The sequence below is a fragment of the Chiloscyllium plagiosum genome, unplaced genomic scaffold (assembly GCF_037043375.1).
Source record: "Chiloscyllium plagiosum isolate Xiang-an unplaced genomic scaffold, Cpla_swu_hap1 HiC_scaffold_10, whole genome shotgun sequence".
Taxonomy (NCBI): domain Eukaryota; kingdom Metazoa; phylum Chordata; class Chondrichthyes; order Orectolobiformes; family Hemiscylliidae; genus Chiloscyllium; species Chiloscyllium plagiosum.
This window is the reverse complement of record NW_028270148.1, coordinates 83403443-83425312: the sequence shown is the minus strand read 5'-3', so window position 1 is coordinate 83425312 and position 21870 is coordinate 83403443. Positions and strand designations below refer to the sequence as shown.

Sequence of the window (21870 nt, the reverse complement as noted above, 5' to 3'; positions counted from 1 at the left end):
TGATGTTTCTCTTTAATATTATTCATATTGGTTATTTTCAGCTGTTAACTAATCTGTTCACTTTGTATTAAATTATTTTGATCAGAATATGCTGAATAATTTGGTGTCATATGAATGAAACTCTTTTTTTGGAAAATGAATTGTTTTCAATTTTTTAGTTACTCATACTATAACTACTACTGATTGCTTGCTCATGAATATTTTACAGTAAATTTGGGAGGTGGGGAAAAGATTTTTGTGGTGACTTGGTGAGAGGGAAGTACACATTTGAACAGCATTTCCAAATAAATCACGCCAGTACTTCAGTCACCACATGCACAGAGTCAGTCAAGGTTTTGGTTAGCTATCTCAGGCAGAAAAATTGGTTTCAGTACAGGTTGGAAATTGTGTGGTTCTTTACATATTTGAACTTGCCTTATCAATGCATATCTGCACATGATTGGATTATAGTACCAGTTTTCAAACCACTGAAATTCATTCTGCCCTAATTAAATCGTAGCCTCCAGATAAGTCATCACGATGTAATATCTGAGTAGCAGCGCTTTAAAATTGCTCAGCTATCCAGTATTTTCAATTTGTGATTAACACTTTATGGCATTTAAATGATGGAGCAACATTTGGTCTAAATCTCTATGATAAAGGTCTTGACTTTGGACGCTGCTCCTTGGATGCTGCCTGAACTGCTGTGCTCTTCCAGCATCACTAATTCAGAATCTGGTTTCCAGCATCTGCAGTCATTGTTTTTACCTCTTTGGACTCCAAATGCCTCAACACCCAAAGTGGGATAGGCAGTGTAAATTGAAAGTGGCAGAAGCATTTTACTGAAAGCTTTTTTGTTTTTAAATTTTATACTGCAATTTAAAGAGATTAAACTGGAAATATGATACATCAAGTAAAATTTAGAATTTACAAAGCATCTCCTGATTAAGCACTTAGTTTAATTAGTGCTATTGTTGGACATTTTAAAGTTTATTTTTAAAATAATCAGGCTTTTAAGGAGTCTGTATAACTGGAAATAGTGTTTTATCGTTGACTTCTAAAGAAACTAAAAAATAAAACATGTAATATACTAATATTTTGCTCTGTGTCAACCTGTAACATTAATGTGAGATTATTACTTTTTCTCATTTTCTTAAAAGCAATCTTGGCTTATCTGATGAGGGGTAAGTGTCATTAATGTTTTCACATAACAGCTGGGTTTGGAGTTGCACACTCTTAAATCACTTAATTAGTGTAAATGCATTGTGCGCTTGTCATTTGCTTGGGACTTCATTTAAAATGAGTACAGTCAAGGCATGCAAGTGTGCTGGTTCAGCTCAGCTCATCTCATCTTACCATTTTTCTTCCAAAATGGTATTTTTCCATTCCTCACCACAGGTGTTCTGTGTGATCTTGGCAATCGAGTCATTTTTTTTGACAATTAGTATTGCATAACAAACATTGCAAAAGTAATGCACGTGTACTTTAATTCTGATCATACTGTTCACTGATCCAATCCCTTTAAATTTTGATCTTGCATGCTGTGCTCAATGTGAACATACAATTGAAGTTCCTTCGGTTTAATTTTGTTGTTCTGCTGTTCACTAACAAGTTTTGTGCAAACAAGATTCATATCTGTTCCAAAGCTGTAGATAATTTTCTTGTAGTTTTGTTCTATGATTGAATTGAAGTGTCATAAATTGAAACAATTCTTCATAATCAGTGAAGAGATATAAGCAGTTTCAGATTGGAGTAGTGCAGAATAAGCTTGATTCGGAAGATCCATTGCAATGTTTCAAGAAGTGATCATTAGTCCACCATTAAGCTGTCTGCTGCTGTAGAAAGCTGACTATTAGTCAACATCTCCACACCATACTACTTAGTCTAATATCTACTTCAGATTTATTTCATTTGCAATCTAGAGAAAGTAACTTGTGGTTAATTACACTGTTGTGAAAGAATAGTTGTAAAATCCTGAAAAAGCATTTGGTACCCAGAAGATTGATACAGAATGCCCAATGAGCTGCAAATTTGTTTGTGCACTAAGATTTGTGACAATTCTCAATAGCTTTTTCTAATGTCTTCTCACAGGGTCATACCTCACCGAGGAGGCCCTTAAACCCATCAAGTCTGTGCCAATCTAACTGCACTAAATCTCATTTTCGAGCATTTCACTCATAGCCTTGAATCTTGTGGCATTTCGAGGGCTCATCAAAGTACTTTTTAAAGGCAGTCCCCTACCTTTTCTACCCTCACAACTAGTACATTCCAGATTCCCATTCCCGTTTGGGTGAAAGTAATTTTTTCTTAAATCCCCTCTAAGCTTCCTGCCTTTCATCTCAACATTATGCCCTCTTGTTTTTGACCCTTCAGCTAAAGGGGACAGCTGCTTTAAATCCATCCTGTCCATGCTCCTCAATCTTATACACCTCAATCATGTTTCACCTCAGCCTTTTCTGATTTAAAGAAAATGACCCACACCTATCTTTTCATAGCTAAGAGGCTCCAACCCAGGCAATATCCTGGTGAACCTTTTCTGCGCGCCCTCCAGTGTAATCTCATCCTATAGTGCTGCACACTGTGTGGCCTAACCACAGTTTTATACAGCTCCAACATTGCCCTATAAACAGAAGAGAAGTCACCTTGTACTAGGTAGCAATAACTTCACCATAATTATTTTAATCAATCTGTTTGGACATGTTATGACTACCTCCCAGGACAGGTATGACTTGAACCTGGACCTTCTCACCAAGGAATAAGGATGCTATACTGTGCCACGAAACCCCTTATTGTCACATGTAAATATCTGAACAGATTTCTGAAAAATATGTCTTCAGGTTGTATTTGAATGCAGACCTTTATGACCCAAAGATAGGGTCACTGCCCCTGTGCCAGAAGACCCTTTATCTAGACTTGTATTATGAAAATATAGCATTGATTAACTCAATAAAAATTAAACTGGAATCCATTGTTGAAAAATTACTTCAAGTATTTTATCTTCCTTGTTTTGCACAAGTACAAGCTTTTAAGTGGATAATTGTCAATGCGAATGTGCTTTGCTTAATATAGTTAATACACTCTGCCAGGACTGTTGCTGCTGAATAATAGTTCCCATTCTTTCATGCTTCTTTCAAAAGCAACTCGTGTCATGTGAGGCTTCATGTCAAACCTTAGTTGTGTTGTTTTCTTCAGAACTTAATTGCATGTGCTTAGGCTTACATCTTGTAATGTTATTTAAAATTGTTTTATGCATAATTACTTGCATGTGCAGCAAACACTTAGGAATGTATATAATATATTAGCCTTCATTGTAAGAGAGTTTGAGAAGAAGAGCAAGCAACTCTTATTAAAGCCAGGCATTACATGAAAGTTTGGCCTCATTGCTTGTCATAGACGTAGTGCAGTGACAATTCACCAGACTCATTCCTAAGGGGAAATTGGTTCAATTGTGTCTTTATTCACTGGATTTTAGAAGAGTGTAAAGGGATCTTATTGAAACATATAATTTTCTGACATGGCTAGACAGAATGGATGCAGTCTTGGGATATGGGATAGGTCGTTTTGTACTAATGAGAAAAACCTTCTTCTCTGAAGGTGGTGAACCTGTGGAAATCTGTACCACAGAAAGCTGTGGAGACCAAGTCACGGAATATGTTTAAAGAAAGGAGTATAGACTTTTAAGAGGCTAAAGATGTCAAAGTAAAGAAAAATGCAGGCATATGGTATTAAGATAGAGGATCAGCCGTGATTGTGTTGAATGGTGAAATGAGCTCAATGGAATTGCAAGAAACTTTCAGGTTGACAAAAGTGATGGGTGGGTTTGACAATCTTAAAACAGTACCTGTTTTGTATTAGCAATAACTTTTCAAATTGAATATGAATAAACACTAAGTTGTAACTGGCTTTAATACTGTGGCTGCTGGATGCAGGAGTACATCTTTTTGGTTTGTTGAAAAGAGTGCTTAATTAGATGTTATGTGGCTGTTTAGGTTATGCAGTGGATTGCAAAATCCATTTGGCAGAAAGACCAATTTCTGTTAAAATCATTTATGTACTTTCAGAAAAGAATATCCAGCTGATGTTCAAAGGATTCCAGTGGACAGTATTATTTTAATGGAGTCTGATAGGAAAGGTGAGTCTGTAGTTTAAAGCTGATTCATAACTTTTTTGTGTTAAAATCTCAAGTTTTGCTTTTAATCATCTGTGGAGGTTAGAGATCAGTTATAGAGTCATAGAGATGTACAGCACAGAAACAGATGCTTCGGTCCAACCCGTCCATGCCGACCAGGTAACCCAATCCATTCTAGTCACACCTGCCAGCACCCGGCCCATATCCCGCCAAAGCCTTCCTATTCATATACCCATCCAAATGCCTTCTAATGTTGCACCACTTCCACCACTTCCTCTGGCAGCACATTCCATACATGTACCACGCTCTGTGTGGAAAAGTTGCCCCTCGGGTCTCTTTTAGATCTTTCCCCTCTCGCCATAAACCTATCCCTGCTAGTTCTGGACTCCCGCACCCCAGGGAGAGGACCTTGTCTATTTACTCTATCCGTTCCCCTCATAATTTTGTAAACCTCTATAAGGTCACCCCTCAGCCTCTGACGCTCCAAAGAAAACAGCCCCAACCTGTTCAGCCTCTCCCTATAGCTCAAATCCTCCAACCCTGGCAACATCCTTGTAAATCTTTTCTGAACCCTTTCAAGTTTCACAACATCTTTCCGATAAGAAGGAGACCAGAATTGCACGCAATATTCCAACCGTGCCCTAACCAATGTCCTGTACAGCTGCAACATGACCTCCCAACTCCTGTCCTCAATACTCTGACCAATAAAGGAAAGCATACTAAATGCAGCCTTCATTTGCCTCCACTTTCAAGGAGCTATGAACCTGCAGTCCATAGTCTCTTTGTTCAGCTACACTTCCTGTATGTTTGAGATACCTGATCAGTCATATATTCTTAAAATGCTGTCCATAGAGCTGAAATAAAAACAGAAAAAGCTAGAAATACACATCAGGCAGTACTTGTGGAAAGAAAAATATAGTTAATCCTGGACTGACTGACACGCACCAGGTTTAAGCAAGTATGCTATGGCATTTACAATAGATGTTCACTAATTTACTTTTGTAAGCGCCCTTCAAATTTAATTGTCTCTTTGTATTGATGAAGCATTTTGAGTTCTCGAAACTCTTTACAGAGCTCAATCTTTGCATTTTGTTTGATAGATGTAGGCTCTCCAGAATTAGAAGAACAGATGTATTCTGTACCAAATATTAAAAGACATGTTTCGACAAAGCGACTGAAAGAAGGCTTAACGGCAGCATTGACAGGATCAACAGCTGTTGAAGCTTCTGCTGCGCAAAATCCGACACGTACAGAGGTGGGCATTGGCAATGTTCTTTCCATGTATAGCGAGATTGGTGCTAAAACTATAAATGCAAAAAACAAGTTATGAGACCACACAGTTATGTCTGAGGAGGGAAGGTCCTTTGATACACCTGACATTTTCAGTAAGGTCCATGATATTCTGGGAGAGAAAGTAGTGGAAGTTGGTATTATTAATCCTTTTAACTTGACACATGTTTATCTGTGCTGATTATTCAGATGTCTTTAGCAGTTGTGTCTCAGTGTCAAATAATTATGGTGGCAACATTAATTACATAGAATACTAAATGGAATGCGCTGTGTGAAATGATTTGCAGCCATGAATTGTTTTATTATAAAAACAAGCTTCTTGATTGGTATAGGAAGTGGTTCAAGAAGATGGAAATTGTGTTGCAAGTCTGGTTGAAATATTCAAATTAAGTGAGACCTAACTCCTACATACGTTTGAACATGGAGTACAAATCAGCAATTTAGACCCTCTAGCTTTCTCTGCCATTCAGTAGGACCATGGTTGATTTGATTTGATTTGTGGCCTGAACTCCATGTTAATCCTGACTGACTTATTGGTTAAGGCTCTATCTACCTGTGATTTAAAAATATTCAGTGATCCCATCTCCATCATTCTCTGGGCTGGAGTTTCAAAGATTAAGTGGAACACTCATTATTTTTAAACTGTGTTTCATAGTTATAGTTTCTTCAACACGGCTGAACAGCCTTTCAGTATGCTCCTTGACAAATTACCTCGTATCTTGTATGTCTCAATAAGATTGCCTCACATTCTTCTAAATTCTGTTAAGTAAATGCAGGTGCTAGGTACAATTTGGTTGGTCAGTAGGAGCAATGAATCCAGTTGGTAGCTGGAAGGAGGGGTTGGTCAGAGGGATGGAAGGGAGGAGGCAGGGCAGGAAAGGAAGTTGAGGGATGGGTGTGGATGGTTATTTGAAATTGGAGAACTCAATGTTGAATCTTCTGGGCTGTATGCTGCCCAGGCAGAAAGTGTTGTTCCTCAAATTTACAGTCTGATTCACTGTGACTATGGAGGAAACTGAGGATGGACATTTCAGAGAGAGAATGGGAAAGGGAATTGAAATGGGCGGTGACTGGGAGGTCAGGCTTGCCCTATCAGGCCTGGCTGAGATGCTCAGTGAAACATGCTTTATGTTTGTTCTTACCGATGTAGAGAAGACCACACTGGGAGTACCAGATACAGTAAACTAGGTTGAGTGGCAGGTAAACCTTTCTCTCATCTGGAAGAACTGTTTGGGGCCTTGAATGGAGGTGAGGGAGGTGGTGTGCTACCAGGTTTTACATCTTTTACGGCTGTAGGGGAATTTTCAGGGGGGTTGATGGGGAGGGTGGCGTGAACCAAGTAGTGGCAAAGGGGATGGTCCTTGTGGAAGGCAGAGAGGGGTGGAGAAAGGAATATATTCTTGGTGATGGGGTCTAGTTGCAGTTGGCGGAAAGATTTGAGGATGTTGCTTTGGATGTGTGGCCTGGTGGGTGGTAGGTGAGAACAAGGAGAGGACCCTGTCTTTATTGCGTTTCGAGGGAGATGGGGTTTACAGCAGTGGACCGGGGAATGGAGGTGGTCTGGACGATGGTGGTTGGGGGTGGGGGAGCATGTTGTTTAAAATAGATGGACATCTGGGATGCTTGGGAGTGGAACGTCTGCTTGTCAGAGCAGATAAGACGGAGGAATTGGGAAAACAGGAAGATGTTGCGGGATATGGGGCGGGTGGAGGTGTAATCATGGGAGTCTGTGGGTTTGTAATAAATGTCAGTCCATAAATTATCACCTGAGAGGTCAATGAAGAAGAGGCAGGTGTCTGAGATAGACCAAGTGAATTTAAGAGTGGGGTGGAAATTGTTGGCAAAGTCGATGAACTGCTCCAGTTCAGCCTGGGCACAAGATGCAGCACTGATACAGTCATCAACGTAATGGCAGAAGAGTTCAGGAACAGTACCTGTGTATGTGCCGAAGAGGGACTGTTTGACATAGCCAACAAAAAATGATGACGGTCTTTTGCCTGAAACATTGATTTTCCTGCTCCTTGGATGCTGCCTCGTGCTGCCTGCTGTGCCTTTCCAGCACTGCTCTAATCTTGACTCTCCCAGCATCTGCAGTACCCACTTCCACAGAAACAACAAAAAGCAGGTGTACTAGGGTCAGTGCAAGTGCCCATGGCCACCCTTTGGATTTGGAAGAAAGGGGAAGAGTTGAAGGAAGAATTATTGAGGATGAGGATTAATTCTGCAGGGTGTCCGAAGGTATTGGTGGAGGGGGACTGGATGGGTCTGTTGGTGAGGAAGAAACTGAAGCCCTACAGGCTGTCATTGTGGGAAATGGGCATGTATAAGGACTGCACATCCATAGTGAAGATGAAATGCTAGGAGCCAGGGAATTGGCTGTTTCCAAAGAGGTGGAGGATGTGGTTGGTGTCCTGGATGTAGTTTGGGAATGGAGTCAGCGTAGGAAAATATGAGATCGGTTGGGCAGGAACATGCGGAGACTATGGGTTGGCCGGAGCTTGTGGATCTTGGGCAGCAGGTAGAACTCGGCAGTGCGGGCTGGGGGACTGAGGTTGGAGGTGGTGGAGGGAAGATCACCGGAGGCAATGAGATCGTGGCCAGTGTGGGTGATAGTGGCCTGATGGGCTATGGTCGGATTGTGGTCAAGGGGGCAGTAAGACATGGAATCAAAGAGCTGGCATTTTGCCTCTATGGCAAAGAGATCCATCCTCCAGACTACCGCGCTGCCTTTGTCAGCAGGTTTGATGGTGAAATGGGGTTGGTGTGGGAGGAATGGAGCGCTGCACATTCGGAGGGGGTGAGGTTGGATTAGGTGAGGGGGAGATGGAGAAATAAAGACAGCTGACGTTGCGTTGGCAGTAAAGAGTTACAAGGTAGGTAAGAGTCCAAGAGGACGTATCCAAGTGGAAGAAGGTTGGAGTCGGGAGAAGGGGTCCTCCGAGGGTGGTTGAGTGTCTTTGTCAAAGAAGAAGGCATGGAAACAGAGGTGGCGAAAGAAGAGCTCTGCACCGTGAAGAGCATGGAACTTGCTAAGGTGGGGGTGGAGGGGCATGAACATGAGCCCTTTCCTGAGGACAGACTGTTCCTGCCTCAGAGTTTGAGGTTGGGAAAGATAGTGAATATGTGGGCAAGGCTTGGGTGGGTTTTGGGTGAGTCTTGAGGAGGCTAAAAATGGGAAGATGGCAAGGGCATTGTGGTGGAGGTTGGATGTGCTTTGATGGATGGTGTAGTTGTGTGAGGGAAAAGAGTGTGAGATGGGGGATGAGGGATTGGTTATGGGGAGGGGTGTAAGGGGGAAGAAGTAGAGAGGAGGGAGGAGAGATGGAGGGGTAGGATGCATTGTGGGGTGGACAGGTGAGCAGGGAGAGCTGGTGTGCTGGATAGCTGCAGATGGGCAGCTATTCACTAGACATAAGAAATTCGGGCATAAGCCCTTCATCAGGAAACGTCGATTCTCCTGCTCCTTGGATGCTGCGTGGGCTGCTGTGCTTTTCCAGCACCACACTCGACTTTGATCTCCAGCATCTGCAGTCCTCACTTTCTCCTATCAGTACAGGAATAGGCCATTTGAGCCTGCTTCATCATTCATTGTGATCACAATTGATCAAACACTTCAATGACTGTTACCCACCCCATCTGCATTACCCTGTGCACCATTGGTAGTCGGAAATCTATCAATCTCTGCCTTAACTGTAATTAAAGACTAAGCTTCCGTAGCACTCTGTGGTGGGGAATTCTAAAGGTTTTCAACCGTCTGAATAAAAAATTCTCCTCATTTCAGACCTAAATGCCATCCCATTATTTTTAAATTGTGCCCCTTGGTTCAAGACTCCCCAGCAAACAAAAACATGTTACCTGCATCTATCCTGCTTATCCCTTTTAAGTATTTTCTAAATTTCCATGCATCGCAGTAACAAATCTCCCCATGAGGTTATCAGTCCTAGTAAGGTGTAACCCATTCAGCTTGTACAGGTCCCACCTGCCACAGAACTAGTTACAAGTTTTCAAATCTGATGCACACCTTCCTATACCTGTTCTCCAGCCATGTATCAAATCCATGAATGCTTATGCTCACTAGCACGTGACACAGGACAAAATCCTGAGATTGCGGCTGTTCAGGTTTGGCTTTTTAATTTTCTTCCTAACTCCCTGAAATCAGCCTTCAGGACCTCTTCCCTTTTCCTACCTGTGTTGTTGGTACCATTGAGGCTGATTCTTCATCTTTCCTCCCTTCATTTTCCACCCCTTGCCACCCCACAAAAGAAAAGAAGTATCTGCTGTGTGACATCCTTGACCCTAGCACCAACAAGGCAACATGTCAATTTGGAATTATGTTTATTGCCACGGAAACATGTGTCTGATCATCTGACACTGGATCCTCCACATTTATTGTCCTTCCATTCTTCTTCTTCCTTACACATGATGCCATGGGCTTGACTCTGGCTGCACTACGAAGCATCATCCTCACCAGTTTCCAAACTGGAATTCTCATTACATTGAGGGAATTCCTACATTACCTTCCTGGTTGTCTTAGATTTCCTGGTAATCACTCAATCCCTCTGTCTGAAAGCTTGTAATCACCTTCCTATGTATACAATCTACCTCATAAGTGCACAACAGTGACTTGAACTACTGTTCACGTTCAAAAACCCAAGTTTCAGATTTGTGCAGCCAGAGACACTTTCTGCAAGTATTTCAATGACTTCATACATCCCACAGAACATACGCTCCAGTTGACCCATCTGACTTTCCATCCCAGAATTCTTAAAAATTATTAAATCCTGTTAGGATGCCAATTACTACATGGCCTTCAGCAATCTGACCTAAGGCTTTTGACTGAATCAGTAAAGAAGTGCTATGGAAAACCTCTGTCAAAGGTTTGCTGTCCAGAAAAATTCATCAACACCCTCTTTCTCCACCATGACAAGATTTTGTCACTGTTTTCACCAATAGTAGTAAGTGGCCGTCAGGCAGGATATGTCATTCCCCTCACCCTTTCTCCACCTTCATTGCCACCATTTGTCGTCGTGTCGAGACTAAGCTTCCCACTGGTATGGACCTTGAAATCAGTGACACTGACATCAGTTATGAAACTTCAGTATATGGAAGACATGCCATCTCTGCTGTCTCAGAATCGTATTAAAGAACTGATCTCAGTCTTAGCCTCAAAAACACTCCTATCCTTCACTAATCTCTCCATTGCGATTATTGGAGAAATCCACCCAAATGTGGAACACTTCCCCCACATGGGGAGCCACCTCTCATCTGAAATTGGCAATGATGTGCAGATCTAAAGCCATATCCCATTCACGAGCACCACATTAGCACACTTATAGGTGAAAGGTTTTAACAACCACAGCATTCATATTGATACCAAGATCCTTGTGTATAAGGTAGTTATGACTCCTCTATATGGCTCCCAAACTTAGACTACTTGGAGTATGGATGCCACCTCAAGACCCTTGAAGTATCATCAGTGCTGTTTGAAATGCATTCTCTGCATTAACTGCGAGGATAGGCATACTAACATCAGTGTCCTTGAAACAGCCAATAGCACCGGCGTTGAGTTCATAACCATTAGAAACCAATTCGCTGGGCTGATTAGGATGCCAGAGTTCTGACTGACAAAGCTAATCATCTTCACCCCACTCAGGGAAAGCACTTGAATAAGAGGAGAACCAAGGAAGCACTTCAAAGAGTCCATGAAAGGTTTCCCTCAAGAAGTACAGCCCAGAAGGCCCTCATTCAGATTAGTCCAACCTGAAGGAGGCTCCCAAAGGTGAGGGAAATAGTGGTTCAGTGGTTGGCACTGCTGTTTCACATTGCCAGGTTCAGTTTCACCCATGGGCGACCATAGGGTGCTTGCAAATTCTCCCCGTGTCTGTGTGGGTTTACTCCAGGCGCTCCGGTTTCCTCTCATAGTCCAAAGGTGTTCAGGTTAGATGGATTGGCCATGCTAAATTTGCCTTCTAGGTGAGTTAGCCATGGGAAATGCAGTGCTATAGGATGTGTCTGAGTGGGATGCTCTTTGGAGGGTTGGTGTGGACTCGATGGGCCGAATGGCTTGTTTCCACACACTGTAGGGGTTCCCTGAGGAAAAAGAACAGTACAAGGAAGTGCAGAAAAGAAACCTGAGAAAGGAACTGTCCTGTCAGTTACTGGTTACCCTGTTCTCTATATATTGTGTAAGCTCATGAGTGGGCCTAAGGCTACCTCAGATCACTCTGAACAATTTGTGTCTGAAAGATTTGATCAACAATTTGAGCATAAATGAATATTGTAGTAAATTAATTTCATTAGAATTGTGAAACCAGGTATATAGACCATTCAATCCAATGATTGGATCATATAAACATTCCTTCAGCTGTTCGTTATTGTGGCTCTGTTTACTGAACATAAACTTACCAGCTCATACCAGGTAAACCCAAGTATAGGTTCTCTTTACTTAAGATATATTACAGGATTTCCTAGCTGGCAACTTCACTATAAAAGTTCAGCAAACATTGTTGCAGGAAATCACTCCTCCAGCCATCTCAAGTTGCACTGTACAAGCTGGACTTTACAGTCACTGCTGTTGACATATTTTGCATCCAAGTTATTTTCTCATTAGTATATTTCCTTTGAAATTGATGCTGTAACATTTACAACAGAGTGTTGACCATACCCAACTAGCTTGGTGCTTGCCAAACTCCAAATACAGTGTTCAACATTGGAGGTGATTCTGCAATTGGACTATACATGCCAAGCAATCCTGTTTTTGCTATGAATTATGCTAACAACCAATTTAAGATCATCACAGCCACAGCAATGTGGCTTGCTTGTGTATGCTCGAAGCCAGATACATTCATGCTCTGGTCTGTGTCCTTTGAAAATAGAAAGAACATGTCCATTTAGTGCACCTTTCTGAACTGATTAAAAGCTCAAGGACAGTCTTTCTCTGGTGCACACTCATAGTAAATCTCTTTATCAATCATAGTTAACGTACCTGTTTTAAATTTAGCCTGTGTTTACTGACACTAAGGAGAATGCCATTTGAAGCAATAATATCTCTCATAAATATGATTACACAAATTAACATACCAATTAATGCTATTTGAATGAAACTGTGTATGGGAGCACAGAAATAAAGTATGAAACAAAACTCAATTTTTATTTTAAATTAATTTTATTTTAAATTTCAACGATTAGTTTCATTTTCGCATTTGGCAACAATCAGTAGTGTGTTAGTTAGGAAAATCAATTCATGAGATTATTTTAATAACTGTTCATATTGTGGTAGGCTGCACTTGCTGACACAAAGGGTGTTTGTGCATGTGTGCAGTGTTTTGGTTTCAGTAACAGATCCTTGATTTTAATCAAAAGCTTGGCAACTGTTCCCTGATATGGCAATTCCTGGAGCAAGCAAGATCTCCTTCCCACCAATCTCTTCTCATGCAGTGTAAATTTTGTTCCCTTGGCGATTTGGTATTCTTGCAATTCTATCCTGATGAATTAGAGTGAAAAGCATCAGAAGCTTGTCTTTTATTCAACAATACTCTAGTTCTGTATTACCAAGTGACTATTTAAATGGATCTTCATCTTGATCTTGGTATTGATTCACTTGATTTTAAAAACATTTATTTGTCACTGGCTTGAATAGTTTTGTAAGCAGTTTTTTAAAAATATTTTAATAACAATGTGTTGGTTATTTCTACATTGCAAAAGTGAAGAAATTCTAATTCATGCTGCTTTGTACATTTTGATTTATATTTTCATATTTTATAATTATTTTTAATATTTGTGTATAAATGTAATTATACAACCTGTTATTTTTCTGATTAACAAGCTAGGCCTGAAATTGTTTTTCGCTGTTATTTGATGGAGGATAGAAAATTGTTTAGACTTGCAATGGGTTCACATTACTATGGAAGTAATAGTTATATGATATCTTTTATCTTGGTTATGTTGTGTATTGCTTTTTGAACTAGGTCCAGTGGGTAACTGATATAGTTGATACTTTGATAGAGTGAACAAAAAATGAGAGTATAAAACGTCAATGTATGTAATTACAGCCATAAATTGAAGCAGGCAAAGCTGGAAACTTAGCTGGCCCACTGACATCTGAAAGTGAAAACACAAGTTCATGTTTTGGATGAAAGTCGTTTAACAGCAAACAGAAAATCTGTTAAACTGGCATTACATGTCAAACAAGTCCTCAAAGCAATCTTGCAGGGATATTGAGCTTTGTTTTCGCTTTCAAATGCTGTTTAATCAGAACATTTCCAGAATTTTCTGTTTTAATTTGGTTTCTTGTGATTACTTGAAATTGTTTTCAACACACTCTGATCTTTTGACATTTTTCAAATCTAACCAAAGCAAAGTGTGATAACTACTGAAAACTTAATGACATTTCAACAGAACTGGAAGAAATTGGTGATGTTGATTTTCTTGTAAGTTAATTAGCAAGTGCAGAACACTAAAAAGTGGAGAAATAGGAGGGGGTTTGCTGGTGATGCTTTTACTTTGCCATTTATACCTTTTCTGATCTCCTGTTTATTTCCCTGTTGTTCCATTATCATTGTGTTTTTTTTTTGCTCCATACCAACACTTATTTTGTTTATTTAAAATCACTTTGAACTTCCCCATCACAGACATTCCTTTTTGTTCATTCCTCCTCCTCCCCCTACCTCCCCTGTTCTACACACTCAAATTATAAATGTTAAGTGTACCTTTCTCAAAAATATTGATTCCACAGCAAAGACTACCTCAGTGTTCCCAGAGTTAAAGATTCAAACACCTTACATTGAAAAATGCTTCTCATGTCTTTTGTTTAATTTCAATCTGTTATCTTGATAAATTTCAGATTGCAGGAGAGGTAAGGTTTGAGGAAGTAACAAAGAGGATTGATGAGGGCAGAGCAGTAGACGTGATCTATATGGACTTTAGTAAGGGGTTCGGCAAGATTCCCCATGGGAGACTGATTAGCAAGGTTAGATCTCATGGAATACAGGGAGAACTAGCCATTTGGATATAGAACTGGCTCAAAGGTAGAAGACAGAGGGTGGTGGTGGCGGGTTGTTTTTCCAACTGGAGGCCTGTGACCAGTGGAGTGCCACAAGGATCGGTGCTGGGACCTCTACTTTTTGTCATTTACATAAATGATTTGGATGCGAGCATAAGAGGTACAGTTAGTACATTTGCAGATGACAGCAAAATTGGAGGTATAGTGGACAGCGAAGAGGGTTACCTCAGATTGCAACAGGATCTTGACCAAATGGGCCAATGGGCTGAGAAGTGGCAGATGGAGTTTAATTCAGATAAATGCGAGGTGCTGCATTTTGGGAAAGCAAATCTTAGCAGAACTTATACACTTAATGGTAATGTCCTTGGGAGTGTTGCTGAACAAAGAGACCTTGGCGTACAGGTTCATAGCTCCTTGAAAGTGGAGTCGCAGGTAGGTAGGATAGTGAAGAAGGCATTTGGTATGCTTTCCTTTATTGGTCAGAGTATTGAGTACAGGAGTTGGGGGGGTCATGTTGCGGCTGTACAGGACATTGATTAGGCCACTGTTTGAATATTGTGTGCAATTCTGGTCTCCTTCCTATCGGAAAGATGTTGTGAAACTTGAAAGGGTTCAGAAAAGATTTACAAGGATGTTGGCAGGGGTTGGAGGATTTGAGCTATAGGGAGAGGCTGAACAGGCTGGGACTGTTTTTCCCTGGAGCATCGGAGGCTGAGGGGTGACCTTATAGAGTTTACAAAATTGAGGGCCGTGTATAGGGTAAATAGGCAAAGTCTTTTCCCTGGGGTGGAGGAGTCCAGAACTAGAGGACATAGGTTTAGGGTGAGAGGGGAAAGATATAAAAGAGACCTAAGGGGCAACGTTTTTACTCAGAGGGTGGTGCGTGTATGGAATGAACTGCCAGAGGATGTGGTGGAGGCTGGTACAACTGTAACATTTAAGAGACATTTGGATGGGTACATGAATAGGAAGCGTTTGGAAGGATATGGGTCGGGTGCTGGCAGGTGGGATATCTGGTCAGCATTGACAGGTTGGACCGAAGGGTCTGTTTCCATGCTGTACATCTGTATGACTTTGTATGTATGAGTACATGATTGTGTGATGATAGATTTTTGTAAAAAAAAAGTTTCACTCTTGTTTTTCAAATTTCAGGGGCAGGCACTCGATGAATTCTTCAGTATATGTAAAAATTGTGGGAGAAAAAGTGAAGACCATACAAAATGTGAACATTGTAGAAAGCCAATACCCAAGGATGCAATAAGACGACCCAAGCAAGTTTCTGATTCCGCCTATGTTGGGACACCTCAGCCACGTCCATCGATTCATGCATGTACCCCAACACAAACTGAGGGCAACATGGGTGTCAGTGCCAAGACATTTTACAACAAACCTTCTCTCGATATAATATTGACTACAGTACCCACTACTAAATTATATTCTACCAGGAGCAACTTCTTACAAACTAATGGCAGCATAGGGTTGATGGGGCGTACAGTTGTATATGGAGCTGGACGGATGGACTCCAAGAAGCCGGCATTGAATGATCCCAGTAAGTATGGATATTTTCCGCACCTGAAATGTAAGGGTAATGTTCCAGAGTTCATGCACCGTGTGGCAATTTGCATGATAATGCCACATGGTAAGAATATTGATGTAGCCACTATTTGCACAGATGGTAACACCTAAAAGGTAAGGAAACAACGCTTTATTTTTAAAAAAGCTGCAAATGGTAGCACAACAACAATGAATGTTACTGAATATGTTTGCCGTCAGTCATGCATGAAACCTGCACTGATACAAGTGAAGAGCATTGATTTTGGACACAACTGGTAATGTGTGATTATATTCAATTTAATTGGATTTTCAAGAAGCTGTTCGGTTGTACTTTGAAGACTCCACTTGCTAAGTAAATAAACTATCTTTTGGTAGATAAAGTAAGCTAAAGTCTGAAACTTGCACACTTTTAACTCATTTGGTTATATGATGAAGATTTTCACTACTTTTAAGCAAAAAAAAGGAAGTTTCCACTTTGCAGCAGTATCTCTTACTGCTGAGAGACATGCACTTGACCATTTCTTGGAAATATAGAGTCCCACAGCATGGAGACAGGCCCTCCTGCCCAGAATGGTTCATGTCAACCAAAATGTCCATCCGTGTGAACCCTATTTCCCTGCATTTGGCCCAAATTCTTCTAAACCTTTCCTATCCATGTGTTTGTCCAAATGCCTTTTAAATGTTGTTAATGTACCCGCCTCAACCACTTCCGTTGGCAGCTCATTCCATATGTTTACTACCCTCTATATAAAAAACATTGCCCTTAGGTTCCCTTTCATTTTTTCCCCTCAAACCTTAAACTGTGATGCCCTGTAGTCCTCGATTCCCCAACCCTGGGAAAAAGACTGAGTGCATTTACCATATCCATGCCTCTCCTGATCTTATGCGCTTCTATAAGATTCCTCCCTCAGTCACCTGTGCTGTAATGTAAAAAGTGCTAGCTTGTCCAACCTCTTCCTATTACTCAGACCCTTGAGTCCTGGCAACATGCTTGTAGATTTCTTCTGCACTCTTTCCAGTTTAATAACTTCTTTCCTATAACAAGGTGACCAAAAATGAACTGTAGCCTTACCAATGTCCTGTACAACTGCAACATAATTTCCCAACTTCTATAGTCAGTGTGCTGACTGATGAAAGCCAGTGTGCAAAAGCCTTCACTATCCTGTCTACCTGTAACTCCACTTTCAGAGAACCATGCACTTGAACTCCATGGTCCCTGTATTCCACTACACTCCTTAAGGCCCTACCATTCACCATGAAACTCATACCTTGATTTGACTTTCTAAAATGCAAGACCTCACATTTTATGTATTAAACTCCATTTACCACTGCTTGCTCAGTTCCACAGCTGTTCAAGGTCAAATTAGATTAGATTAGATTAGATTAGATTACTTACAGTGTGGAAACAGGCCCTTCGGCCCAACAAGTCCACACCGACCCGCCGAAGCGTATAGCACCCAGACCCATACTCCTACATTTACCTCTTCACCTAACACTACGGACAATTTAGCATGGTCAATTCACCTAACCTGCACATTTTTGGATTGTGGGAGGAAACCGGAGCACCCGGAGGAAACCCACGCAGACACGGGGAGAATGTGCAAACTCCACACAGAGAGTCGCCTGAGGCGGGAATTGAACCCGGGTCTCTGGCGCTGTGAGGCAGCAGTGCTAACCACTGTGCCACCGTGCCGCCCACAGGTCCTGCTGCAATTTCTGATAAACCTCCCTCACCATGCACAATACCGCCTATTTCAAAGTAATCTGCAAGCTTACTAATCATGCCTTGTACATTTTCATCCATGGATAACAAAACATGGATAATGGACCCTGAGGCACATCACTAGTTCACTGGCCTCCAATCTGACAAGCATTATTCCACTATTACCCTCTGCTTCCTACCATCAAGCCAATTGTGCATCCAATTTTCCAGCTTCCCCTGGGTTCCATGCAATCTAACCTTCCAGAGTAGCATACCATGTGTAATCTTACCAAAGGCCTAACTGAAATCGATATAGCCTATGTCTACCGCCCTGCCCTCGTCAACCTTCCTGGTCACTTCTTCACAGAACTCTTAACGAATTTGTGAGGCATGATCTCCCATGCACAAAGCCATGCTGACCACAATTAATCAAAGCCTGTCTTTTCAAATACACATATATCTTATCCCTCAGAATCTTGTTCAGTCTTGGATGTTGCATGTCCTGATGAGTTCAAGACCGAAAGCTTCATCAGCTCCCCTTTTCTTTCATCAATACTTAGCATCTGTACTTTCAAGCTACTGTCTCTTAATTGTTTACAGTTGTGTTCAGGGGTTCTTCAGTGAAGGTGATCATGAGGTCCAAGCAGCTGTTTGAAACTGTTTGAAGACTCAACTTTGACTAGATTGAGTAAAGTGCATCAAAGAAAAATCTTGTCAGTTAGATACCTTGGAAGTGCAGGTTTTATACACTGCCATGTATTCAAGTCTTTTGAATGCTTAATTTTAATGCAGAATATAATTTGATGTGTATTGGAGAGAAACTTTATAAATTTAGGGTGGCACAGTGGTGCACTGATGCCAGTGACCCAGGTTCGATTCCAGCCTTGGGTGGATCACTGACAGGCAACTGTCTGTGTGGAGATTGCGCGTTCTGTGTCTGTGGGTTTCCTCCAGGTGCTCTGTTTTCCTTCCACAATCCAACGATGTGCAGGATGGGTGAATTGGCCTTGCTAAATTACCCATAGTGTTCAGGGGTGTGTAGATTATGTATACTAGTCAGGGGTAAATGTAGAGTAATAGAGTAGGGGAATAGGTCTGGGTGGATTACTGTTTAGAAGGTCAGTGTTGACCTGTTTCTACGCTGTAGGAATTCTATGATTCTATTTCTCTTGAGAGGAGAAAGATTTTAGAGACATGAGAGGCAAAGTTTTCTCTCTCAGGGTAGTTCATATATGGAATGAACTGCCAGAGAAAGTGGTAGATGCTGGTACAGTTAGAGAGGTACATGAATAGGAAAGGTTTAGAGAGATAAGGGCCAAGTGCATACAAATGGGAAATTTGGTTGGCATGGACAAGTTGGATTGAAGGGTCTGTTTCTGTGCTGTACGACTCTTAACTCAATAACTAGTGGTATGCTCCTATCTCAAATACCTTTTCACGCAAAATTTTTACACAAGACCAGATTGTTTAGTACGGGTAAATAGCAGTGTAATTAAAGTAACAGGTTAAAAAAAGAACCGCAGGCTGACAAGCATAGCCGTGATAAACCTGCTCTAAATGTTTCTGTCTAATTTGAAAAAGTGACTTTGCAAATAATCGTTTTCATGACGTAAATAGCAGCTGTTTAAATCTGAACGTTCATTGACAAATTTTCCACTATATCAAGGGAACTTTTCTGAACCTGTCTACGTGGAAATGGTGAGGAATTAGATCATGAAGTGATTGGAAAATAAATGACGACTATTTTATTTGTGAAGTATTAGTGGAGTAGGAACCTTTATAACTATATAAATGCAACGGAAGCTATAGTTTAGCATCTGGTCCGAAATAAGTGATGATATCGCACTCCTTCAGTAATGTGCTCACCTTTTAGTCTATATTGCTGAGGCAATGGGGTAGGTTTGAAACCATACAGTCTAAGACTTTATAAGTTAAAAATACTTTCGGATGTCATTATATCTAGAAAGCAAAGCCAAACAATGAGTAATACTGCCTTCATGTTTATCGAGGCAATAGGATCTCCCTGCTCCTGCTCCCACTCCCACTCCCTCTCTCTTTCTTGCACCTAATTTCTTTTTATTTCAATGGTAAATGTCAGATGCTATATTAAGCAAAACACCAGTCATTCGAACACTATAGTTAAAATACTAACCTGGAAGAAGGAAGAAGCACTTAGAATGATGTAACTGTATTGGAAAACTTACTAGAATTATAAGCGCAGTAGCTGTTACTAATTAACTTCTAATATACTAACATCCCATAAGCACACCCTTGGCAAAAAGACAAATTGAAAAGCAGACTGTATCTCATGCAGTTCTCCAATCCAGGAGGAAAGGACATCAAAAGCCAGTTTGGAGAGTGAGTAAATGTTACACTAGAAGAGATTCACTGCCTTCCAACCCTGCTTAGACCCCAGCAACAACTGGCAAAAGCTATCAAAACTCTTGGATCTGAGAGCTTGATCATACCCACTCTAGCTGCTTCTATTGTTCCAACATTTATAAAAAAAAAATCCAAGGCCTCTCAAATTGTTTATGTTCTCATAGACTGCGTGGGACCTGTTCTTCATTCTCTTTTTTTATTCTTAAAAAAACCAGGAGGAAATGCAGCTCTTAAAGCCACAACACTGTCACAACTGGTTCCTGTCTTGTAGAGCTGAAGCCTGCCACTTTTGTATCGATTCTTCCTATGCATAAACTGGTCCCAGCTATCCCCCACCCCGGCGTGCCATATGCATTCTTGCTGGTGTGCTGCAAAGGGAGTAATTGGAGATCTGCACCTTTTGACCCCTTGTTGACTTTCTATTACTAGCACCTGAAAATTTGATTCTAGAAAGTAAATAACTGCCCTCTTCGGTGTTATAGGAGACTGGTTGTTGGGGATGATTGAAGGAGTGGACCAGATAATTGAGACGTGAGTAGTCCCTTTGAATTGCTGAAAGACAAAGGATGGACAAGATTTGTTCGGTATGGCATCATGCAAGGGTTGTGGGAATAGCGGAGGGTGATTCACTAAATATAAGGACGAGTAGGGTGAAATTTGCAGGCAAGGATAACCTGATCACTGTTCTTTTATTGGGTAAAGCAACCAATCTTAAGTGGTTAGTGCTCAAAATTTTAATGTGACACAGCCAGTTAATATCTCTAAATGAAAGAGCGCAGGTTGTGCAAAAAAGACTGTCATAAACTATGAAAGAAGTGAGAGATGACATAAAACCAAAAGAAAGAGAGCACACAATTTATTGACTGGGTAAGTTAGAAAAGTCAAGAGTGACAACAATGTTAGGATAAAAGAAAATAATAGCACGAGTAACAAATTCCCATGACCAGATTATTTCAATGACAGATTCTAAAATAAATAGGTGTACTTTGCAATTGCCCTAACTATAATCCTCCACAGATTTTTTTATTGGGGGCCGTTTTGTAGATTAGAATGTTGTATCTGTTCATCTGTTGAAGAAACATGAGAGAGGGAAAGCAGGTAATAGAAAATAAGTTAGCCTGAGATCTGTTGTTGAGAAATTGCTTAGCTCTATGCTTGAGAAATTGCTTAGCTCTATGCTTGAGAGTAAGGCAACAAAGCCTCTTGAAAACATTTTTGCTGATCAATGTCAGTTGGTAGGGTTTAGAATCCAAGATTGGATATAAATAAGAAGGTGACCATTTAGTTATTAATCTAGTCACCTAGACCAAGGAGACCCGATAGATATCATCTACCTGGACTTCAAGAAGGCCTTTGACAAGGTGCCGCACAGGAAGCTACTGAGTAAGATAAGGGCCTATGGTGTCAGAGGCAAGGTGCTAGCATGGATAGAAGCTTGGCTGTCTGGCAGAAAGCAGAGCTTGAGAATAAAAGGGTCCTTCAGGATGGCAGCTGGTGGCAAGTGGTGTTCTGCAAGGCTCAGTTTTGGGACTACAACTTTTCATTTTATATGTTAATGAACTGGATGAAGGAACTGAAGGCATTCTGGCTAAGTTTGCAGATGATACAAAGATAGATAGAAGGACAGGTGACATTGAGGAGGTGGGGAGGCTGGAGAAGGATTTGGACAGGTTAGAAGAGTGGGCAAAGAAGTGGCAGATGGAGTACAATGTAGGAAAGTGTGAGGTCATGCACTTTAGCAGGAAGAATAGAAGCATGGACTATATTCTAAATGGGGAGAAAATTCAGAAACCTAAAGTGCAAAGAGACTTGGGAGTTCTAGTCCAGGATTCT

The 21870-nt window shown here is 41.0% G+C and overlaps 1 protein-coding gene across 9 annotated transcripts in view; it reads left to right on the top strand.

The window, feature by feature from the left end:
* Nucleotides 1–21870, top strand: part of senp6a (SUMO specific peptidase 6a) — a 169613-nt gene that overhangs the window by 82938 nt on the left and 64805 nt on the right. For 6 of the 9 annotated variants that reach the window (XR_015758485.1, XM_043696248.2, XM_043696246.2 and 3 more), the window contains 4 exons: nt 1140–1163; nt 4041–4111; nt 5209–5363; nt 15552–15948. Coding sequence is in view for 8 of the 9 variants with exons in the window: in XM_043696248.2 (XP_043552183.2) it covers nt 1140–1163; nt 4041–4111; nt 5209–5363; nt 15552–15948 (647 nt within the window). In the remaining variant the exon portion in view is untranslated. The remainder of the gene's footprint in view (nt 1–1139; nt 1164–4040; nt 4112–5208; nt 5364–15551; nt 15949–21870) is intronic. The other 3 variants (XM_043696247.2, XM_087991504.1, XM_087991503.1) reach the window with 2 other exon arrangements.